Source organism: Protopterus annectens, chromosome 10.part0 (genome assembly GCF_019279795.1).
Source record: "Protopterus annectens isolate FY-2018-M chromosome 10.part0, PAN1.0, whole genome shotgun sequence".
Classification (NCBI taxonomy): Eukaryota; Metazoa; Chordata; order Ceratodontiformes; family Protopteridae; genus Protopterus; species Protopterus annectens.
In genome coordinates this window covers 822122043-822146123 of record NC_056744.1, presented here as the reverse complement: position 1 = coordinate 822146123, position 24081 = coordinate 822122043, and the positions used below count along the sequence as shown (strand labels likewise).

At 39.9% G+C, this 24081-nt stretch overlaps 1 protein-coding gene across 1 annotated transcript in view; it reads right to left on the bottom strand.

Moving 5' to 3' along the window:
• Nucleotides 1-19445, bottom strand: part of LOC122814212 (ubiquitin carboxyl-terminal hydrolase isozyme L4-like) — a 609903-nt gene extending 590458 nt beyond the window's left edge. Inside the window, exons 1-2 of the mRNA XM_044086813.1 lie at nt 19139-19445; nt 19032-19043 (exon numbers count right to left, since the gene is read on the bottom strand). Coding sequence (XP_043942748.1) covers nt 19032-19043; nt 19139-19183 — 57 coding nt within the window. The 5' untranslated portion in view covers nt 19184-19445. The remainder of the gene's footprint in view (nt 1-19031; nt 19044-19138) is intronic.
• Nucleotides 19446-24081: the final 4636 nt, after the last annotated feature.

The following is a 24081-nucleotide window of genomic DNA, read 5'->3' as shown; positions in this document are numbered from 1 at the left end:
AGTCTGTCTGGAATTGCATTTTTCTTGAACCTCATTGTGGATTTCCTCTTAATAGTCTAGTTTTGTCCCACATTTCAAAACATACTAATTGATAAAATAAAACTATCCATGTATTTTCAGTTATTCTTGCGACTCAGGTTTTATCTGAAAGGGTTTGTGCAGCATCTGTTCTCTACCTGTTAAATAAACCCAACTCAGTTTTACAGTATCTGAATACCTCAACCATAAGAGATATGCATGCACAACATGCAAAGACATCACCGAGCTTAAAAGTACAACAACAGAGCAAGAAGACGACGAAAAAAAAAAAACCCACAGAAGACAAATATCAAAGGATGGACTACAGAACCTTCTACCAAAATCACACAGACACAAATGTGCCTAGCAGAACAGTATCTATCAAAGGGAATCTTACAGCACGCTGCTAATCTTTACAATATCGAGGTAGGGCTATTCGATTCACACAGAAAAGGCTAAGTAAAACAATGGATGGTGGTGGAAGGCTTAGTACAGTACCAAACCACAAAGTCTGGGAAGCACTGAAATGTCCCAAGAAGGCTACACTACAAAATCCTGAAACATGGTAAACACACAGCATTAGAAAGGAACAGAACCAAATTAAAATTACAGTTCAATCACAGAGTAGTAATATAGTTCTAGTTTATTTCACTAATTTAATGTAGTACTTTTATAAGCAGTAACCCACACTACAGTATGTGGACAGGAAAGATTCCCGAAACCACTGGATGACAAACGTCACCTCTACATTTAATCTGGAAAGGACAGTAGTATTTGGTGGTGCACAAGTCTCTACTAGTAAAATGGTACTGAAAGAATCAAGCAGACAGTACACATTACAAAGAGAAGGCAATGGTGTCTTACTGATAAGGTAGGGACATCTCTGCTCTCTGTCTACCAGGCTTGACAAGGCCTACGTACAGATACAGCAAAGCAAACCACCTTCCTGGATGATGCCTTATCCGATACATATCTGTGACATCCTGCTGTACTGACAGGCAGGGCTACATGAAGCCTTCTAGGGCGCGCGGTTTCACTTATATGCTGCAGATGCACAGCAGAGCTGTACTGTTCAGATTTCTGCCTCCATGCAACCATATGAATGCTAGCTGCAGCATTCACACTTCATCTGTATTCAATCTACTGTAGTTACGTTTCAGTTTGTTGTAATTAAATCTCCCCATCAACTGTAAATGGCAACAGTACTACAGTAGCAGACATCGGAAAGAGAGACACATGCACAACCTACTTCAGAATGCTACATTTCTAGAATAAAAAAAAAAAAAGTGGCAATATTTGAATACATCTAAAAAAAAGTACCCACTGCAGTCACATAGAGCATAACCAATGCTGCCTGTGGATGCAGACAGGGGCTGCTGTGCTACTACAATACTAAGAGTTTTCAGCAGGAGAAAAAGGATGCAACAATGATCTAACATTATGGGACTGCAAGTTAGATCACAGATGCTGCACTGTAGTGGGCTCACTCTTGATATTCACTTTTTATTGACGAGGTTGGTCCTAAACTACAGCCAGTTTCCCTAGGACACTGAAAGTGCATTTATACAGACTACAGGAATTCAGGCAGGCCACAAGGGAAAAACAGCAGCAAAACAAACAATTAGCAGCAAATACAAAGAAGAACAAAGACCAGGATCCCAATAAATCAAACGTATTCCTCTCCGACATCTCGGCATACACTGCCTTCTTGGAGTACACAATTACTTCACAAACACTTGCTTTATATACATTACTAAATAAGCAATTAAACAATAAAGCCTTCAATTAATACCATAAAATACTTAAAAGGCACTTGCTTTAAAGCAATACGTGCCAATTAAAATCAGCATTCATACCCTTAGGAAACAGTGTGTCCACTAGAATATATAAACTGCTTCTTTATAAAGAAGTTTATTCTTGCTAATGCCCTCACCCAAAAAAACAATATTTTTTTTCCAAAACTAGTAGCTTGTAAACCACAAATAGGGCTATCACGAGCTTTTGAAAAATGTTGTGCCACAACTCTGTTCTTTTTTATTTATTATGTCACGAACATGCTCTAACCTTATTTTAAAAAGCCCTTTTAGACACCCCCACATAAAACTTATTACAAGAACATCATAAATAATGCCCTCAGTGTCACATCTGTAATTCCCATGTACTTCAAATTTTCGACCATTTAAGAGTCCAAAATAAGGCACAATAAATTTGCACGCCTTACATTTGCCACATCCTAATGTCCCTCTATTACTTGGTGATCCACATAAGATCTCCTTAGGTCTATAAAACTTGGATTTTACAGAAAACTCTAAATATTACGACCCACTCTAAGAAGCAACAAGTTTCCTGGACATCCATGAACACCCAACTTTTAAAATTTGATAACTGACATTGTGCTTGTACTACATCAAAAAGCCTGCTACTAAATCCACTGTATGTGGTGACAAAATACAAATTGCATTCAGATTCAATATTAATTATTCTGGGAGCAGCCTTCCATTTTCTATTACTATTCCCTCTATACTCTTAAATCTAGACCATGCCTTAGCAATTAGGTTTTACTTTTGGGACGTTTGAAAAGCGAGGTTATGGTGAAGACCTATTTCCTCTTAGAAAATCTTGTTCATCGCTGCATAGTCTGTAAAGATGATTGCATTCAGCATAAGGTAAGGCATCAATCGTATGCCCAGGATGACAACTTGTTGCTTTCAAATAGTGAACATCCCCTTGGAATTTCCTACGTACTTTAACTTAGTTAATGTGCCATCTTGATTAAGTATCAAGTCTGCATCCAGAAAGGACACCACCTTCCCTATCTGGATACAGTCAAATGTAAAATTTAACCTATTCACCTGTGGCTCATCCAAAAAATTCTGCACTTCCTATTCACCACCTTCACATAAAAAAATTAAATCAATAATTCTAAAATAACACAACATATTGACAAAATAAAATCTTTTTCTATATAATATATTCTACTTCAAACAAACCCATAGTTAGATTAGCATATGAGGGGACAAACGCCACCCCCATAGCCATTCCACATTTCTGATGATAAACTTCATTATCAAACTCAAAATAATTATTGTTCGAACAAATGTACTAAATCCACAATATATTCTGTGGTGGACGACTCCATGAAAAATCTAATAGCCTAAACGCCATGACAATGTTTAAATGTTAATATATAAACTTTTCACATCTAGGGTTACCCAGTACATATTTGTCCATTGTACTGTCCTTAACTTACTAAAAAAAAAATCAAAAAAACATAAGCAGGTAATGAAACCACCTTAGGTAACAGGACGAGCAACAAATGTCCCAGATTATAGGTAAAATAATTGCTACCTGAAACTAAAGGACGCCCCGGAGAGGCCTGTATATTTCTGTGAATTTTAGGTACAGTAGAATGTGGCAATGCTATAACTATTCATGATGAATTTCTTCTGAACATCATCACTAGTTAAATAACCTAACATCTTTATTGAGTAGAGATTTAAATTCATCCAATGCTTCCAGGTAATTAGTTGCATCTACCTTAGAGCAAACCAAATCATCCAAATGCTCATGGCACATCTTCAAATACTGTGATATATGCATAACAACCAGTTTATTTCCCTTATCAGAAGATTTGAAACCCAACTGTTCCATTTTTAGACCTATTTGTTACTGCTGACCACTCCTCTCTTGTTAAGTTATAAACAATATTCTTCTTTCCACTCAAAACATATTTAGTTCAATTTCAGCACAAAAAAAATAAAAAAAAAAAAAAATTTTATGAAAATAATAGCATCAAAAAAAACTTGGAACATATCTACTGTTGGTTAACACAGTTGGTATCAAATAAACTGTATGCATTATACTCATCATCAGAAGCATAAGAGAAATAATTTTCTTCAATACTGGAAACGGTTAACATTAGCATATTCACTTTGTTTGCTACAATTTTTAGTATTAAAATATATTAATTGTAGTTTCCTAACCAGTCCAAAAATGTACAACTTTGGGATAACAGTGGGAACAAACTTCAAGACACAGTTCAGTACAAAAAGTTCACTACTTGAAAATACATACCCAGACAAATTGACGACATAGCCATCATTCTCACCACTTGGTTCATTTATAATAATTGCTCTAGGGGGCACTAGGGTTCCATTGGTTCAAAAACTGTTCTCTCTTTGCCATTTTCTGTTAGGTGGTTCTTCAATTCGGCCCATTCCGAAAGGTCTGACGAAATTGAGGGGTTTTGCTCCCTTGATAATTCAGGATATTCATCCCCTTCACAGTGCTCATCCTCAAACTGTTGAGGTGTTGCAAGTAGTACCCAAAGAAGAGAACAAACGCAGTTCTTTGCCTCATTCACTTCCTTGAAACCTCACATGACCTATTTGATTTCCGATTTGTTCTTCCCCCAAAGGCAGTACCATTGTTGTAGTCCCAGGTATCTCCAACAAGTTTTTTCTTGTTCCTCTGGAAGATTTCTTCAAGTGTTTTTAATTTCATATTGAGGTCTATAAGCAACTTGTCTGCAGATTCAGAGCCAGAAGTAAAGATAAATTTACTGCACATACCGCTGACTTCAGTTCTCAACTCTGTTTGTTTCACCCTATCCCTCTCAACAAGGATAGGGATTCACTCTATATTACATTTATGTGCTGCTGCGACCCAGCGCTTATAAAATAATTTGTCATTTTTTTTTAATCAAATGGTGTAGCTGGGTCTTTATAGGCTCTAAAACCTCTAGGACTGAAGTTCTAAATATTTAGTCAGGCTCTGAAAATAAAAAAAAAAAAAAAAACAGCAGTTTCTTTTTTATTAGTTGCTAAAGTTTACCACATTTTTTAACTTCTGGATTCACAGCATTGGCATACCTTATGCCAATGGTTGAAAACGGATTAAATAACCTGTGGCTCCTCTCAGCTTCCCATTTATCCCACACGGTGGACTGGTTTTCAGTTTGTCTATTGTTAACAGCAAGTGCAGACTGAAGTTGTTCACGGTTAGGTTCTGAAGGGTAACAATTATCCAACAAAACGTTGAAAAGTATCCATAGTAGAATTCCTGAAAACTCTAGGTAAATCCACATTGGGATCACTGACCATAATCCCACAGCAGCAAAAACAGCAAAACAAAAAATTAGCAGCAAATAAGAGACCAGAATCCCAATAAATCAAATGTATTCCTCTCAGACGTCTCGGCATACACTGCCTTCTTGGAGTGCACAATTACTTCACAAGCACTTGCTTTATATACATTACTAAATAAGCAATGAAGCCATCAATTAATACCATAAGATACTTAAAAGGCACTTCCTTTAAAGCAATACATGCCAAATAAAAATCAGCATTCATACCCTTAGGAGACAGAGTGTCAAACTTTTATTCTTGCTAATGCCCTCACCCCAAAAAAAAAAAAAAATTTTTTCCCAAAATAGTAGCTTCTAAACCACAAATAGAGCTATTATGAGCTTCTGAAAAATGTTGTGTCACTGAACTCTGTTCTTTTTTTTTTATTTATTTAATATGTCACAAACATGCCCAATAACCTTAATTTAAAAGCCCTTTTAGTCTCGCCCACATAAAACTTATTACAAGGACATGAGGGCATAAATAATGCCCTCAGTATCACATCTGTAATTCCCACGTACTTCAAATTTTCGACCATTTAAGAGTCCAAAATAAGGCATAAGCAGGAGAAAAGGATGCAACAATGGTCTAACATTATGGGACTGTAAGTTAGATCACAGCACTGTAGGGAGGTCACTCGATGTTCACTTTTTATTGACTAGGTGGTTCTCCCGTTTGATTCTCGGCTTGGGTTGGGAGTGCCTTCTGTGTGGAGTCTGCACATCCTCCCCACAGTCGAGTGGGCGTCCGAAAGACGTGCGTTGAATGGGCGTGCCTTCGCTGAAGGTTGGGCGTCAGGCTGGCAACTTGACACCATAAAAACCAACTGCCAATCATTAGCGGACCGGTGTTCCGCTGTGGCGACCCCTAACCGTGAAAAGCCGAAAGACAAAACAACAACATTGATGAGATTGGTCCTAAAAGAACTACAGCCAGTTTCCCTAGGACACCTGAAGTGCATTTATACAGACTACAGGAATTCAGGCAGGCCACAAGGGAAAGTCCACTTATTTCAAAAAAAGAGCAGTAAAGGATTTTTAGCATGCATTTAAGCTGCCACCAACTCAAAGCAGAACTTCTGTGCAAAATTTCAGCCCAAAAGATTCACAGTAGCGTGGCACAGAAACCAGAGCATGAATTTACGCACATGGCAAAGGAACAAAGGTGCTACCTGCTGATGTACTGACAACAGAAACCTGTAAATATTTTGCAACTTTTGATGCAAGTACTTCCACTACACATGTGGGCTGTTGCTGAACTGCATTAGCTGCATTACTCATGCAGTACAGCTTATCTGCATATGTAGTGTGGATTGTGCACCTGCTGACAGTTATGCAGTTGGCTCTCCCTCCCACTAGCCCTAGTGCATACCCATTTGTATCTTGTTGCATACCATTCCTATGCAATTTCTGAATCTTGCCATATACACATCTTAGATCAACTCCATATTGAAATGTTGGGTGGTGCAACATCAAAAGCCCAAAAATGCAGGAAGAGTAAACCTTGAAAAGGGGCAAGCCATGCACCCACGCAGCAGTTAAGCTCCACCCCCCCAAAAATGCAGGAAGAGTAAACCTTGAAAAGGGGCAAGCCATGCACCCATGCAGCAGTTAAGCTCCACCCCCCCCCCCCGAACTTATACACCAACTCCAAGATTGCCATACCTCTGAAAAAAGGAATATTCCAGGAAATGGCTACCTTGCACTTGGTATATGCAAGTCATTTATTCAGCCAGTCTCAGTGGTTCCAATGCAATCTAGCAGGTCCCGATATTTCAAATGGTTACCCTCCAGATCTCATTTAAATATGGAAGGAAGCTTCTACAGTTCTGAATTAGGTCTGACAATTCAGTTATGATTTTAACTTAATACAATTCTCCCTATCCTACACCAAGTTTTACACTTAACTGTACTCTTATTTGGCATGTACCCATTCTATTATACAGAATCTCAAAATAAAGGAATACTAAAAGCAGACAATGTAAACCAGCTAGTCTCCTACAATAACCTGTGTTAATCTATAAAGACAGCAAATGCTGGTGAATGATTAAAAACAGCAACAGTATAGGGAAAGATTGGCATATTTAACAGTGAATGTAAAATATTTCAAAGAAGGAACAATATTAGTTTTCTAAAATAAATACACAAAAATATATTTAAAATGCAACAAATTAGTGAGACCGTAATGTTACTTTGAAAATATTACATATTTTCATTCTGACTTTTCAGAGTATATTAGCCTCAGATAGCTAATACAGCAGCACATTAAAGGAGGCTACGTCTGTAGCTGTCATAATGACAGATTGATGCCCTGCTGAATACGGTCACTGTTGACCACACTGTTGACCAGTACAGAAACAGTATTTCACTAGTAATTACAGTCAGTTTCTTCATGATTATAAAAACAACCAGTAAATGCCAAAACTCCACCCCTCACCACATACAATGCCAGTTACCAGCTTCTCTAGCCACTTGCCAAGTACTCTCTCACTGTCTATTTTACGCAAAAAATTCTATCAAATGAAACCAATAAACTCCTACTTAATCCAAAAAAGTAGCCAAAAGGAGCAAAAATGACTGTCAACACTATTGCCAAACCACTCACACCCACATAAAATCGCTCTTTAACCACTGGGATTTTTTCTTCTCCTCCTCCTCAAACATGCAATCACCCACTCCCCCCCCCCCCAGATCTTTAACTTCAAAGATATGAATGAATGTGCTGTGCACTCTACCACAAACAGCATACACTAAAATTAATGGCAGACTGCTCAAAAAAGGCCTCTTTACTGACTTACGACACTTGAAACAGTCAGCCATGCACTATTACTCAACAAGCCCAGCAAGTTTAGGAGCTCAAGACATTCATGGTTTAAAAGCCACTTAGGCATGCTGATGGTGCAGGAGTAGCTATCGAGTACCCCTTGCTAAGCCCCACCTATATCCCAGTTAATAATAGTAACGGATCCAAATAAATCATTCCTTATGCCAGTTACACAGAGTGGTCCTAGCAGCAAGGAACTCGAAAAAGCGACTACCTTCTGGATTTAAGTATCTTTGCTTTTTTTTCCCCACTGAAAATAGCTTCTGCTGCTTACTTTAAACTAGCCTGAACTGTTTTTTTTACTGATTACTGCATTTATTTTAAAATCTGCACTTAAAGTTACATTTAGTCGAATCTAGTCGAAAGTTTGCTTGTTTGTTTGTTTAATTGAACTGTGGAGGCTGCCCACTAAATTGTGCTAGCCTGTGTAACTAATTTATCACTGTCTCTACATATTTTCTGTGTATTTCTGCAAAAAAACAATCCTTGTTTTCCCGCCTTTCTTGACTAGTTTAGACCAGTATACAGGCATTGCTGTATTCTGGGCTGTGGTGTAGTTCCTGTGTTGTCCATTACCTTACTTGGATAAAAGTAAGTTTCTTTGCTCACCAGTGGGAGTGGGGAGCCTTGAGCAGCCTACCTATCCTTGGGGGAAGTGACCTCAGCACAAGAAGATGTTAGTAATTGGTTGTTTGGGACCATTCCTAGCTCTTTTGTAGTTCACTGCTTAAAATCCATGTTTGCACGGCTTTGCGCGGTTGTGCGCATAGCGCAGCACCGGTTAAACAAGGTTAAACTTTTTCTAGCTCTGCCAAGTCTGCTCTTCAATTTTTCCCTTAGAACTGTTCTACTTGCAATCTAAACAGCCTATACTCTATCTGAAAAGCTCAGCACTTGCTCCTAAAGCATTTTGTATACAGGTAAAGCACTCTTAAACAAACGAAAAGTACTTCATTCACCTAAATTCTGTTGAGTACCCATTTCCCTATAGGTCCTTTCTGACTCCGTTACACAGCAATCTTTTTCACTATTTCTAGCATGTCGAAGGGTCAGTTGCTGGCGTCCTCTCCTGTTCAGCTGGTGAATCTGGGAATCTTGAGGCAATGTTACAATTGCCTCATGTACACAGACAACCCTCTCCTCCTCCCAACAAATACAAATATATGCGAGAGATGCAACTATATAGCCAAACTGGAGGCTGAGCTCTCTCAAATCAGTACTGGCAAGACCAGTCAGGAGGAGAAGGTAACCACGCACACCACAAACCCAGTCTCACATAGAACTAACTGCAAACCAAACACAAACACACAAAAACATACTCAGAGGCGCTGATTAAAAATCTACCAAAACAACAGAGGCCTCCAAAGCAGACACCCAAGCAACCACCACCTCAAGACATAGCACATGCAACACATAATTCACAAAGTCAGTGTGCTAAACAGTCACAGCCCTTAAGGCCAAACAACATGCCAGACACACTTGTAATAGGTGACTCCATAGTCAGGCACGCTGACGTCCCGCTCACCAGACTGAACAAGGAGAGGGTCACAGTAAGCTGCCTGTCGGGAGCTAGAATCCACCACATAACACAAGCACTCAGGTCACTCCACAGCAAGTACAAATATGACTCAGTCATTGTACATGCCGGTGTGAACGACCCGAGACGTACCTCCCTGGACTACATGAAAAAGAGACATAGAGGAGCTCTCTGATTATGTAGCCCAGGCCGGTATGACCCTGAGCAGCATCTTACCCTCACCAAGAATGATGCCACAGTACAAAGACAAAATGATCAGTTTTAACAATTGGCTTAATTACTGGTGTCATTCTAAGGGGATCCAGTGTCTGTCTGCTTGGGATGACATGCTTGACGAGCCACGCTGCTTCGCAAGGGATGGTTTGCACCTGTCACCCCTGGGCTTCCGGATATTGGCCAAGGCTCTTGCCACCCCCATAGTGCCTTTTTTAGGCAAGGTTCAAATGACAAAACTACCTCCCTAGAAAACACAAGTGGAAAAACTAAGGGTAATGCTGCTCAATGCCAGAAGTCTAAACCTCAAGATGCATGCCCTCGAAGCCCTCCTCAGTATGGAGAACATCGATGTCTGTGCAGTGACTGAAACCTGGTTCAAGGCTCCTGAGAGCACCCCAGCACTATCAGGTTTTACCTCATATCATGCTTTCCGGCCCCAAAACTTGGACCGAACCACAAAAGGAGGGGGAGTATCCATTTTCATCAAAGATACCCACACCTCCAGGTTAGTGGCAACGCACGAAGCATTGGAGACTATCCAGGTGCAACTAACCATAGGCAAAACTGCCTTACAGTTTGTAGCATGCTACAGACCACCCTCTCAAACTCAGGAACCCCACACAGCCTTCCTGAAGACACTGGAGAGTATGAATGCCTCTCCAAATACCATCATTTTGGGAGACTTCAACTACCCAAACAGACTGGGAACATTACTCAAGCCCCAACACCCTAGCCCAAAGGTTCTTAGAATTCATAAACTCAAATGCAATGGAACAACTAGTTACCATTCCCACAAGAGGAGACAATATACTAGACCTGATCATCACAAACATGGGGACAAAATGCTCCACACCGGAAGTACATCCCTCTTTGGTAAGATCAGACTATAAATTAATATCACTGGAAATCCACATCCCGCCCCCACCCCCTGCACAAAAGACCACAGTGAAGAACTTCTCGAAAGCAAACTTCACACTTCTTAAGACTGAAGTGGTATCTTTCAAGGCCCCTGGGCCAGTGGAAACCACAATCCACACCGCTGAATCCTCTGCAAATGCCTTCTATGGGCACCTTCAAGAATGCATGGATCATGCAATCCCAAATAAAACCAAGACCCATTCTCCCAAAGGCAGATGCCTGGTCTGGTGGACCCCAGCCATAAACAAACTTTACAACAGGAGGAGGAAGCTACTACATGACAGAGCAAAATCCCTAAAAGGGAAGGCATCTCTGATCAGTACTAGCAAAAAACTACGATCACTCATAAAATCATCCAAGGCCAACTTTGAGAGAAAAATCGCAAAAGACACAAGACAATCACAAGGCCTTCTTTAGCTATGTTAGAAACCTGGGTGGAAACTCCCAGATATGCTCAGTTAGTCCAAAATGACACAAAATACACTGAACCCACTGACATCACCAACATTCTGGCAGACAGGTTCCGTGCAAATTTCTCCTCCCCAATTTCTCCTCCCCCTCCCCCTCCCCCCCAAAAGGAGAAATAACTATCCCAGCAGAGTGTAGCCTCCCTAACATCTCAGATGCCCAGGTGAGAACCGCCCTCTCTAAAGCTAAAAACACAGCATCAATGGGACCGGATGGTGTCCCGGGCTGTGTGCTACATGAACTCCAAGAGGACCCACACATAAGGCTGCTGTTTAATCTTAGCCTTACCACAGGATACGTACCCAAAGAGTGGCGTACGGCAACAGTGGTCCCACTTCACAAAGGCGGTGCTTCTACGGACCCTGGAAACTACCGCCCCATAAGCTTGACGAGCCTGGTCTGCAAAGCTATGGAGAGGATCATTATGGAACTCAAAGACATTGGGGACCTACAGACATTGGATCCTACCCAATTTGGCTTTGTCAAGGGCAGATCCTGCCTTTTGAACTTGGTCGACTTTTTTGAAACAGTCACTAAGGCCATTGATGAGGGTAAGGCAGTTCACACAGCCTACCTTGACCTTGCAAAAGCCTTTGACACAATACCCCACTCGGGCATCATAGAAAAAATCACCAGCTTAAATGTAAACCCATATGTCACAAGATGGGTTGCAAACTGGCTCAAGGACAGAACCCACAAGGTCAGAGTTGCTGGAGCTATGTCAGACTCTAAGCCAGTCACAAGCGGTGTCCCACAGGGCTCAGTCCTGGGACCCCTCTTGTTCGGCATTTATTTTTCCGAGGTACAGGCAAACATAGGAGGATTGTGGCTGACAAAGTTCGCAGATGACTGCAAACTGGGCGCCATAATTGATACTCCAGAGGACACAAACATCCTTCAGAGAGGCCTCATAGAAACGGATAATTGGTGCCAGAGCAATGGCCTTAAGCTGAACGCCAAAAAATGTATAGTCATACCCTTTGGGAAAAACAAGGTACCGACAAATTACCACATAGGAGGTAATCCATTAAGTACGGAATAGGTGATCAGGGACCTAGGGACCCAGGTTGACAGTAACCTCTCATTTGACACTCACATTGCCAAAGTGGTTAGGAAGACCTTCTATATTGCCCACCTTATCATGAAGGGTTTCACATCTAGATCAAGAGAGGTCATTGTGCCCCTGTACTCTTCTCTTATCAGGCCAATGATTGAGTACAATGCCCCCTTTGGGATGTATCTCACCCGACACCTGTAGCAGTTGGAAAGACCCCAAAAGTTCCTCACCAAGAGGATAAAGGGTCTTAAACATATGTCATATGCTGCCCGACTGAAAAAACTCCAGCTCTATTCAGTCGCATACCGACTACTCAGAGGTGATCTGTGCCTGACGTACAAGGCCATGTCCAATCCTGAATTAATGGACATGCTCCACCTCAGAAAATCCAAATCCATCAGAGCCACGAGAACAAGTGACAAACCTCAACACAGAAATAAATAGAACGTGCTGGAGGTACAGATTCATAACCCAGAGGCTCCCTACACTCGAACAGAATCCCAGTCCATGTTAGGCAGAGCCCCTCACTGACTCTATTCAAGAGAAATCGCGACGAGTGGATGGGAGATCGTAGGTTTACCCCGGGGGTCATCTCTGTGTCACTACTAGACAGAGGCATAGTAAACTAAACCCTAAAAGGGCGTAGTATTCTCATCCTAAGGGGTGGTGTAAGCCACATACACTCTGGCTAGGCTTATAAATGCCCTAGGGCAGATAGACAAAAACCCACCCTCTATGACAATCAAGGACCATGATGGAGCATTCCTACAGTTGCAGAACAAAAGTTTCTTGGCATGCTGCTACACTTTCACATTCACTAAACATGGACAAGAATTAACAATACAATTGCTTAGTTAAAGATTTCATACATAATCTCATATAAGTTTATATCGGAATACTAGGCTAACTGCCCTGGAGGGTCGTTTAAGCCTAGCCAATAACCAGAGGTCAGTATCAAACCTTGTGTCTGTGAGCTAAAGATCTGAACCATTATGCCAATCCTACTATCCCAACTGCACAGAAAACATCCAACAAAAATGTGCTCATCTCAAAACTTGAATATGGCCTCCCTCTGTTAGCACAGTCTATAATACATTGTAATTGTTAACACAATATATACATTTTGCTGTACTGGAACCAACTTATATACACCACAGTGGCTAGTCAAAGGCCACCTATTCAGAGCAGAGCCATACATTTATTCAGGTCATTCCTACTTAAGACTGTAGTGCTACACCAATGCACCCACCCCAACAAACTACATGTTAATCTTCAAGCTTACTCTCTCAAGCAATAACAAAATGATGCTCTCTCCCTTTTCAGGCCCAAATTCAAATCAAATATTGGACAAAAAGCACTCACTTGACTGTGGCCCTATTACCTGGATTAATCTGCCTGCAGAAAACAGAGAACAGGAATTTAGTCCACCATGTCTAAACTGAAGGTACATCTATTTAAAGGAGAGTGAATGTGCATTCTTCAAAGAAGACATTTAATGGCGAGCAAATCAACCTTAGATGAATTAATACCATTGTTCCCCTACCTACTTTCTAATGTTTATATGCTGTAAATACTCACTGTAAATTTGCTGCTGACATAATAGTGATAGGACTGACACACTGTATGACATGGTGTAAAATATTCTCCGATTATCGTAGTATGTGTTGGATATGGTTAAAATACTATAATTATCTACACCCATTGTCTCCTTCCTATGTTGTATGTAATTGTAATGTCTTCTTGTAATTTGTTGTACAGTATGGCTTCAACAAGCCCAGGTCATGGGGGAAACTGGTCTGTGGACCAGCCCATCCACACAGTAACCAACTAAATAAAAATCAGTCCTAGTATTTCCCAACAATAAAACTCCAGAGACATACTTTTTAGATTTTATAAAACATTTCTGCTACATTCACTGACAGAGGTACAACACCCTGACCATGACCCAGGTAAGCAGAGTTCAGTTAGTGGTTTGGCTATGTCCTGAAGCTAGCGAGGAAAGTATGGTTTCTTGAATGTGAGGGGGGGGGGGGGGGGGCCAGGATCACAATGTCAAAATCCCTCAAACGAGGGATGCCCATGCAAAAGAAAACACAGGGATGAGCATTCGGACACCAAGCTGCAAAAAAACAGCAGCACTCCTTTAGAATGCATAGGAGCATGAACTCACACAGGGTAGGCATACTGGTTATGGGCTACTCGCACCGAAACAGAGGTGTTAAATCCCATAATAAATAAACCCTCCTTGTTGGGATGCTAGCAAGGGCACATACTACAACTGAGACTGCCTATATAGCAGCCTCCCCAGCTTACTCTCATCTTCACTGAAATGCCAGCAGATGCAGCTCCTTTCACATTGCTCTATTTCTTTGACTACCACTGCTGTATATTTCATAATCTGCATTACAGAATTTAAAAATTTCAAAGTTTTGGATAATATTTCTGCCCAGATGAACATAAAAGTACTGTACTGTATGCTACATGTTTTCCCCACAATTTTGATGGGACTGAAAGCTTCTTTCACTTTGTTTAGTTTCTTGAAAGCAATCCTCCTTACTTTCAGGATTTAATAGTGGTCTGAATACAATTTATTATTAAAATCTTGAGAGATAATACACTACACGAAAAACACATGTGACCACTACAGTGGCCAAGTCAATGTGAAACGCAAACCCCATACACACATTACACAAATAAGGCAACTCTGAGGTAACTGCACCTACACTACATCACTCCCCTCCTCCCCACAGTATAACAGCCAGTACAAATTCAGATTTTTGCACAAAAAACTTTCCAAAACAATACTTGGCAAAATAGGTCAGTGCTGTGATCTGCCACCAAATGATTACGTTAACTTTTCTATACATGCTTATTTTGCCTCTCTCACGGTCAGAAATAGTCATTTTTCCACATTAATCAATTATGAAATTCAGAAACTGTATGATTACGGAAATGTCTGAATGAAACACCAAGCCAAGTATGCCAGATTACCTGCCATCCCCACACTTAGCAATATACTCAAGATAAGCACTCTATCCTGTTCACTCACCTGTTATAATAATTCTGCATAATATATTCCTATTCCTTAAAAAGAAACACAGCACCATGTAAATCCTTTAATCTTTCTCAGTTTAACTGCAGGTTTATTAAATTTGCTGTTCTGTAATAAACAACCAAAAAATGTCCATTATAGCATTAACGTTGAATGCGCAACTTCTAAACTACCAGTATTACCATCCCTCAACACCTTCCAATCTCACTATCATTTTTGCTGTCTATGAATTTAATTTTTTCCCCACACACAAATACTAACGGTCTACTACGGACAGATGACTAATCAATTAAAATGGGAGAAAATTACAATGTTTTTGGTAAGGCATTTATAGCATAAATCACAGAAAGTTGCCAAAAAGGAGCTGGAAACAAGAAGTTTCAAAATTTGTTCAGTGACTGAAGTCAGAAAGCTGTGGAGATTACTGGACAATACGGATGGCTAATGATAATGTGGAGGGTCAACATACCATGTCTCGATTTGTTTCAAGTATTTTAAAGGTAATCAATCAATGGTGTAATTAGACCGTAAACAAACACCAAGATGTTAACAGACATCCACTAGAAATTACTATATGTATGTCTAGTTTGGGTGCAAGACATCAGCTAAGGAACAAATATTACAAAAAAAAAATGAAAGGCATATATAATAACTTATACTCAATCTGGAAAGCAGCAAAAAGGTGGGGAGAGCTACAATATACACAAAGAAGCAGAATCAACAGACTTAAGAATTGCAACAGTCTTTCTATTGGTCACTCAGATCTCACATGGAGCAGTGAGCCCAATTTAAGTCTAAAGGCTTAAGAGCTGGCAAGCTGACAGAAGAGGTGCTCAGGAAATTCTCCAAACTGCAGGAAGAATACAGCTCTGCAAATAAAGAAAATTAAACAGTATAGGAACTCTCCTTTTGGAGGACAGATGGGAACCGGTTAGACTCACAGAGTAACAGAGTTTCTGTCAATACTGCACTTTATACTTAATTATTTCACTACCTAGCAGATTCATATTGTGGATATAAAAAAAGTGTACACAGCCCTGTTAAAATGCCAGGTTTTTGCATTATAAAAAATGAGACCACAATAAATCACTCCACAACTTTTCCCAGCTTTAATGTGATCATAAGCTGTACAATTCAATTGAAAAGCAAACAAATCTGTTAGGGAAAAAATATAAAAAATAAAAAAGTACAATAAGCTGGTTGCATAAGTGTGCACACTCAAACTAATACTTTGTTGAATAACCTTTTAAATGTTGTAGTCTTCTTGGGTACACAACTGCCATCAATTAAAGAAACTCAATTAACCCCAAATGAAGTTCATCTTTGCCTGCTACAGCAAAACCCATGGTTCACAGAGACCTTACAAAGCATCAATGGGAACTCACTGTTGAAAGGTATCAGTCAGGAGAAGGGTACAAAAAAATTTCCACAGTTTTGGATATACCGTGGAACACAGTGAAGGCAGTCATCAAAAAGTGGAGAAAATATTGGACAACAGTGATGTTGCAAAGGACTGGACATCCTTCCAAAAGAGATACACTAATACCCTACAAGAGATGTAACTTGCTCAAATTAACTGACATATCAACATGAGCTTATGAAACAATCCTTCCCGACTACACAAATTGTATTTTACTCAGAAGTCACCACAAGAATTCATAACTTTGATGATTATATTACTTGGGTTAACAACTGGCTCTGGAATAGAAGTTGTTCTCTTTCATGAGTAATTGACATTTGTTAACCAAGACAGTCCAAAATAGCATAGAACCCACTTTCAGCAGGGGCCAGTCGTATAAAAAGTCAACCAACCAAGCAGTATCAAGCAGCCAGTGTTGAGGTCATTCCTCAAAATTTGTCAACATTCCTAATGGATTGCTCATTATGGATACCCAAGTTCACCGATACTGCTGAAATAGTAAGGGTGGTTGCAAATGTCACCATCTCACACAGGTTAAACTATAACAAACACATCAACCTGAAAGCCAGGAATGGATACCAGGTCTGCAACAGGATACCAAGATGTATTAACAACAAAAACACAACAGAAAGAGGTTTCAGGCTTCTGAGACCAATACTGGAATACAGAGGAGCTTTAAGTTCAATGTTATCAACCTAGGAACTCTCAAAAGGATACAAAGATGGTGCATAAAAATAGGATCTAAAATGCGAGAAGAGACTGAAGTAGCTCACTTTGTATTCGTTTATTACAGGCCTTACAGATGTTGATAATGAAAAAATAGCTTTTACTCTGAGCATAAAAAAGTTCACAAATGTATAAGAAATGATAATTACTTAGTCACCAATACAAACTCCAAAAGACTAAACAGAAAGTTTTAATATTGAATCAGCAGCACACTGGAATAATCTTTCAAAAACAGTTTGGCTTTTAAAAAGTAAATGGATCTGTGGTTTGGCTAAAGTGTGTTCTAGGACATAAACAATAATGTCTTCTTGATCTCTTATGAAGTTTGAGGCATAACATCAGTGAAACATTCTGTAAATGTTTTGTTTCTCCGATTAACCATTGGGAAACCTATGACTTTCAGTCTGCTTATTCCAAATCCAGTTAGGATTATCGGATAAATATTTAACTAGACAGCACCTATCTGACACCACAGACATATGGTCACATCTGATTGTAAAGTACCACACACTGTACATTCTGCAACCAAATCTACTATCCAGATAAAAACAGGAACAATAATAAAAAAAGGATATACATGCCTTATTACAAGTGATATAACCCTAAATCAACACACACAAGTGACAGTGACCATGGTAATAGGAGCAGCTTCTAGCATATTAAATGAATCCACAGAAGAACCGTACAATGAGTGTATGCATAAGTACTGTATTTTTCAGTACTAATAAGGCCAGCATTTTTGCTTACTCCTTTTGACTGTCCATCCATCACCGCTGTCTGTGAAATAAATGGTTTAGAATATCATCATCAAGATCAAGGGACTCCACCACAACATTAACTCAGTAAATGGAAAAAAAATCCAAATCAATGAGCGTGGTGTTCTTACCAGCAGTTTACAATGAATTTCCGTGTCTTTGCTACCTGCCAGAAAAGCCTGGACAATGGTACCAATTAAGTATGCTGTAAACCGGTCATGTACAACTATTAGTATACTACACATGCTTTTACAGAGCAGCCAGGTAAAGATACTAGATACAACAGCAATAAATAAATCAGACCAGCTATCAAAACAACACATGTATATGTCTTTTTGGTCATTCCGAATATACTTCTATTTAAAAACAGATGTTAGCATCCAACGCAACCTTTCCCCGGAGTCATAGTTCATAGCAAAATCCCTCCAGAATTTAACGTTTGAGCTTTGGCAGTCAGTACCCTCAGCAGATTTTCTAACCTACATAAATTACCAAGACACCAGCACATTATGTATGACAGATACCAGAAATAAACTGCAAGGCAATAAAGTGAGGGGCTGAGTGAGTGCTGAACAGACTATGTGCTTTTTCACAGGCGGAGTGGGCATCTGGAGTAAAAACCGTTTACACGAGTGTTCTGCAAACTATACCTTAGAAGAACAAGACAGACATTCTCAGCAACCTAAAAATAACCCATTATAAAAGAATATAAAAAGGCTGTAGCCGCATTCCTTTCAACATTGCAGGGCTAATACTACACCTATAAACCAGTTTCTGAAATTTATATAAAGCAGTTTACACATACAGCATAAATCTAATGCTGTGATCCAAACTTTTTTTTGCAAACCTTTTCTCTTGACAGGATCCACCTATTCCTTGCTCCAAATGCAGGACAACACGTATAAAATCACTCACCTGATTCATTACCTACAAGATAACAACAGAAATTAATCAGCGCATTACAGAAATAAAAATAGGATAAAACACTTTTTAACATAAGGGACAAACTTAACGAGACTTACATCTGGATTTGCTTCCAGGGGTAACCAACGGTGAGATGCCAGCATTCCGCAAATACTAGTTTAATACTAAACTAGACACAGAAAGAATGCTTAACAGTAAACTCACTCTTCCGCCCAGTGCAGTGAACTTGCCCGGCGAGCACAATCCATTCACAAAAGAGAAGGGGTAAAAATAAATTAGAAATTGCAATTGCGGGAATGCGATTTAACGATGCTAAAATGCTGCACGCATACAATGTACTATTTTAGTGTTTCCTTAGCTGTTATAGAATTAAATCAGGTGTCCCACCAACTTGGTAAAAGTGAAATTTTATTGAGTTTACGCCCCTGGTGCAAGATTTGGATCTCCCGTGTCAGAGGGTAAGGTTCGAAGTTCCTATAAGTGGTGCCAGACGCATGTGAGGGCTCCTAATGAATCAGCGCAATCTTGGAACGTATATCACTAGAGGGCGGAGGCAGAAATGGCTCATTGTATTTAATGTTATGATTTGTTTTTCTTATTAGTTTGATTGTTGGGTCATATTTTTTAATTCGTGTATCATACTGAAAATTAATACATTCAGTTAATCGCTTATTAGTGACCCTCTTAAGAATAGATCACACACACACACAGAAGTCTGTCTCAAAAGAATGCAGGCGCCTATGTCAGTATTAAACTTTAATTCAGTTGTTTTATGCTGAAAAGATTGTAAATTCGACGTGTTTTTGCTGTTTGGAACTTCACAAGTTATCCAAACTTAGAACTCAGAAGAAGTTATACCCTGCATAAGCAGAAGTAAACTCCGCCCTCGCCCGTCTCACTTCATAAGTACACACCTTCACTGTCAGGGAGGCGTGCTCTCAGATGTCCTCCTGCCTTTACCATATGTCAGGGTTGCTAAATCAGGGTCTTTGTCAGGATTCAGTTTTAATGAGTATTTTGCATCATCCTGAGAGCTTTTGAAGTATGTTTCTTAAAATGTTTACTGCTTCACTTGGACTACCTATATGCATTCAAATGCAGTGTAAGTTACACTGTGTAACAACAATCATAGGTTCATACTAGGCTATCTGCCCTAGGGCATTTATAAGCCTAGTCAGAATGTGTTTGGCTTTCGCCACCCATTTTAAATTTATTTTGCTATGCCCTTTTTCGAGGTTAGTATACTGTGCCTCTGTCTAACAGTGACACAGAAGTGATACCCGGGGTAAACCTACGATCTCCCATCCACTCATCAAGATTCCTCTTAAAGAGAGTCAATGAGGGACTCTGCCTAACCTGGACTGGGATTTTATTCCAGAGTGAAGGGAGCCTCTGGGTTATGAATCTGTCCCTCCAGCATGTCCTATTTATTTCAGTGCTGAGGTTCAAGTCTCGAGCGTAGCTCGATGGGATTTGGATTTTCTGAGGTGCAGCATGTCCATTAATTCCGGGTTGGACATGGCTTTATCGTCAGGCACAGATCGCCTCTGAACAGGCGGTATGCCACTGAGTAGAGCTGGAGTTTCTTTAACCGGGCAGCATATGGCATCTGTTTGAGCCCTTTGATCCTCTTGGTGAGGTACTTTTGGGGTCTTTCCAGTTGCTGCAGGTGTCTGGTAAGGTACATCCCAAAAGGGGCATTGTACTCAATTATGGGCCTGATGAGGGATGAGTAAAGAGGCACGATGACCTCCCTGATCTAGATGTGAATCCCTTCATGATTAGGTGGGCTATATAAAATGTTTTTCTAACCACTTTGGCCACGTGGTTGTCAAATGAGAGATTGCTATCAACTTGGGTCCCCAGGTCCCTAATTACTTCTTCTGTACTTAACGGATTACCACCTATGTGGTAATTTGTGGGCACTTTGTTTTTGCCAAAGGGGATGACTATACACTTTTTGGCATTTAGCTTGAGGCCATGGCTCCGGCACCAGTTGTCTGTTTCTATGAGGCCCTTTTGGGGGCTTATGCTTGTGTATGTGTTTGGGGGGGGGGGGGGTTCATGTATATAAGAGCAACATGTTCGCCTTAATTTCTTCAGCTTTCCAATACTGTCAAACAGCACTACACACAATAAACAAACATAGTAGTCATTGGCGACTCAATACTGAGTCTGAGATACACTGATGTACCTGGGGCCCCTCACCAGGCTCAACAAAGAGAAGGTCACTATCAGCTGTTTGTCAGGCGCTAGAATGTGCTGCATCACGGACGCACTTAAGTCTCTCCACAACAGGTACAAGTATGACTTTGTCTTGTCCACGTTGGTGTGAATGACTTGAGACGTACCTCCCTGGACTATATGCAGCAGGGCCGGCCTTAGCTGAAATGGCGCCCTAGGCAAAGTAGTAGTCTGGCGCCCTTTAAGCCCCACCCACACCATACACATGAAACACCTCTGTTTGAGCCACACCCACAGGTAGGTCACACCCCATGAAAGCCACTCCAGTTATTTCCTTCAATTATTTAAATGCATGAAAATCAGTAAAACACTGTCATACTACAGGAAGAAAATATACCTTGTAATGTAATATTTTTCCATTAGCAAGCATTTTCTGATAGATATGAAATCTTGAAATTCAGACAGTAGCTGATGACCATAGAACATTTTGACAGATTATATCTGACAGAAAATGCATGCCAAAATTAGAGCCCAGGGACACTTGAACACACAGTGATTTCATGCAAATGCAACAAACTAAAACACGGTCCCTAACCCTGTTTTCTTTCACTTTCCTCAAAACCCAGTATCAGGGCTGGAAAGAGATGGCCCTGGGGGAGGGGGTACAAGAGAGAATCTGAAATATATAACTGTGCTAATTACTTCTGTGATGCCTGTGCACTGGCCCAGTAATCAACGAGCCTCAATCCTCACCACTGACAACAGTGAGGGGCATACACAACGGGAGAATGACAAATATACACATAGTAAAGTACAGTTTCCCTTAAGAGCAGACAGAGATCACAGTCAGTCTGGGTCTGGTTTCTCCCTCTTTCTCCAGATCCCCAATAAGACTCCCCACTAGCACAGCTATAGGGCTACAATCTCAGCTGAGGGGCCAAGCCAAGACCTTCAGCACCCTCTCTGTCCAACCAGTGCTTTGTGTCCCTGCCCAAGTAGCTGACACACACACACACTTCGAGCTTTGGTTTCTATACAAGCAGACACACACACACACACACACACACACACACACACCTGGGGAAGGCTGGGACAGGTTTACTAGCTATGCCCCCTTCTACCTAGACTATAAGGTAGTTTTCACTGTCACAAACCTCATCTTATCAGCTACTAAAGGGCCCTTACAAAGGTTGTCCAATCCTACTGTGTAATGTTACTATTAATCCAAATGGTAGTTTTGACCAAGAGCAAGGCTATTTAGGAGTGGCCTGTACAGTGTCACCAAATACATATGCAAGTACTCTAAGAGCTTAAATATGTCTCACAAATATCAGCCACAAAGATAGGTTTAAATATATTTAATAATAAATAATAAAAGAACAAGACAATACTCAGTCAATCAACACAGTATCTTCAGAGTTCAAAATCACAGGAAATATTTTAAAACAACATTGCAGGGCAGTCTCAAATAAATACAGAAAACAACTAAACTAATATTTGCTATATTCCTATCTATATCTAAGAGAGATACTATGCCCTGAATCTCTGTTACAGAGAAGTGCAGATGTGATGATGAGTGGATGTTTCCAGGTCAAAGACAAAATACAAAATGCACAGTGTCTCTCTGAGAGAGTTCTTAAATCAATATCAAATATTACTGCTGGGTTAGCTTGGATGGCATCACTCTTTGTCACTTGATTCAGTTTCCAGGCTAAACAGAAACTTAACAGAATTTTCACATCTCTGTGTGAGAAGTTCATATCTCTCAGATCTGTGCAGCTGCTAGGAAGTTGTAAAGCAATAAAACACATTTTACATTTTAAACCTAGTAACTACATCTCTCCAAGACAATAGAAAAACGTCTAGCTCTAGACATACTGTCTCCTTGCTGCATTAAAACTAACTTTTATAGAACACCGTAAAGCACTTAATTTCAACTTATGTTCTTGAAGTTTTCTAAGTTAATCTTCTGTGTTCCATCAGGGTATGTTGTGGGTACATTCTTGAAGCTCAGCACATAACATATAGTTCTGTATACATCATATCAATATTCACAGATATCATAGAATTATTTACAAAATTTCAGATAACTGAGCTGGCAGTGTCATAACTTCTTTCATCTTCTTCCTAATCCAGCCATAAAGGTGTATAGCATAATCAGAGTGTGGAGTACATGGGGAGTGTGAGGAGTCAATATGCCTGTGAAGGCAAAGGGCAATTACTTTTACACTGTGACTGTTAGGTGCCATGAATAGTGTATATATATATATATATATATATATATATATATATATATATATATGGATGAGGCCAGGGGACAATATAGGCCTTGTGTCTGTGTGCAACACACCTCTCAATTTATATCATTTTAGCATAGCATTATGATTTTTGGCTTCAGATGTAGGCTTGTTTCTCCTACATGTATTTATTTTCTTAAAGTTTGACATGGTTAATGGTATACACATTATTTAACTATGAGCACAAATATTGCTATTCACCTCTTGTAAGGGTCTAGTGCCAAAAAAAAAAAAAAAAAACAGATTACCTATTTAAGTGACCTCCTCAAGGTCACATGGTAAGCAAATGAAGGCTAAGACAATCGAACCCTGTAACACAGCAACTAAAGCTCAAAACTTTAATCTCTGTACCAATTGGCAAACAAACGTAATAGTGTCCAAACAGGAACTTGTACCCTGGACCCATAGATTAAAAGTCAGATGCTCTACAGACTGAGCTATCCAGACTTCTAAAATTTCAAACTGCCTTATGTAAGAATCAAACTCAAGACCTTTAGACTGATACTGACAAGTTACCTGCTTTACTAAAAAGACTTCATATAATCTACACAATAAGAAAA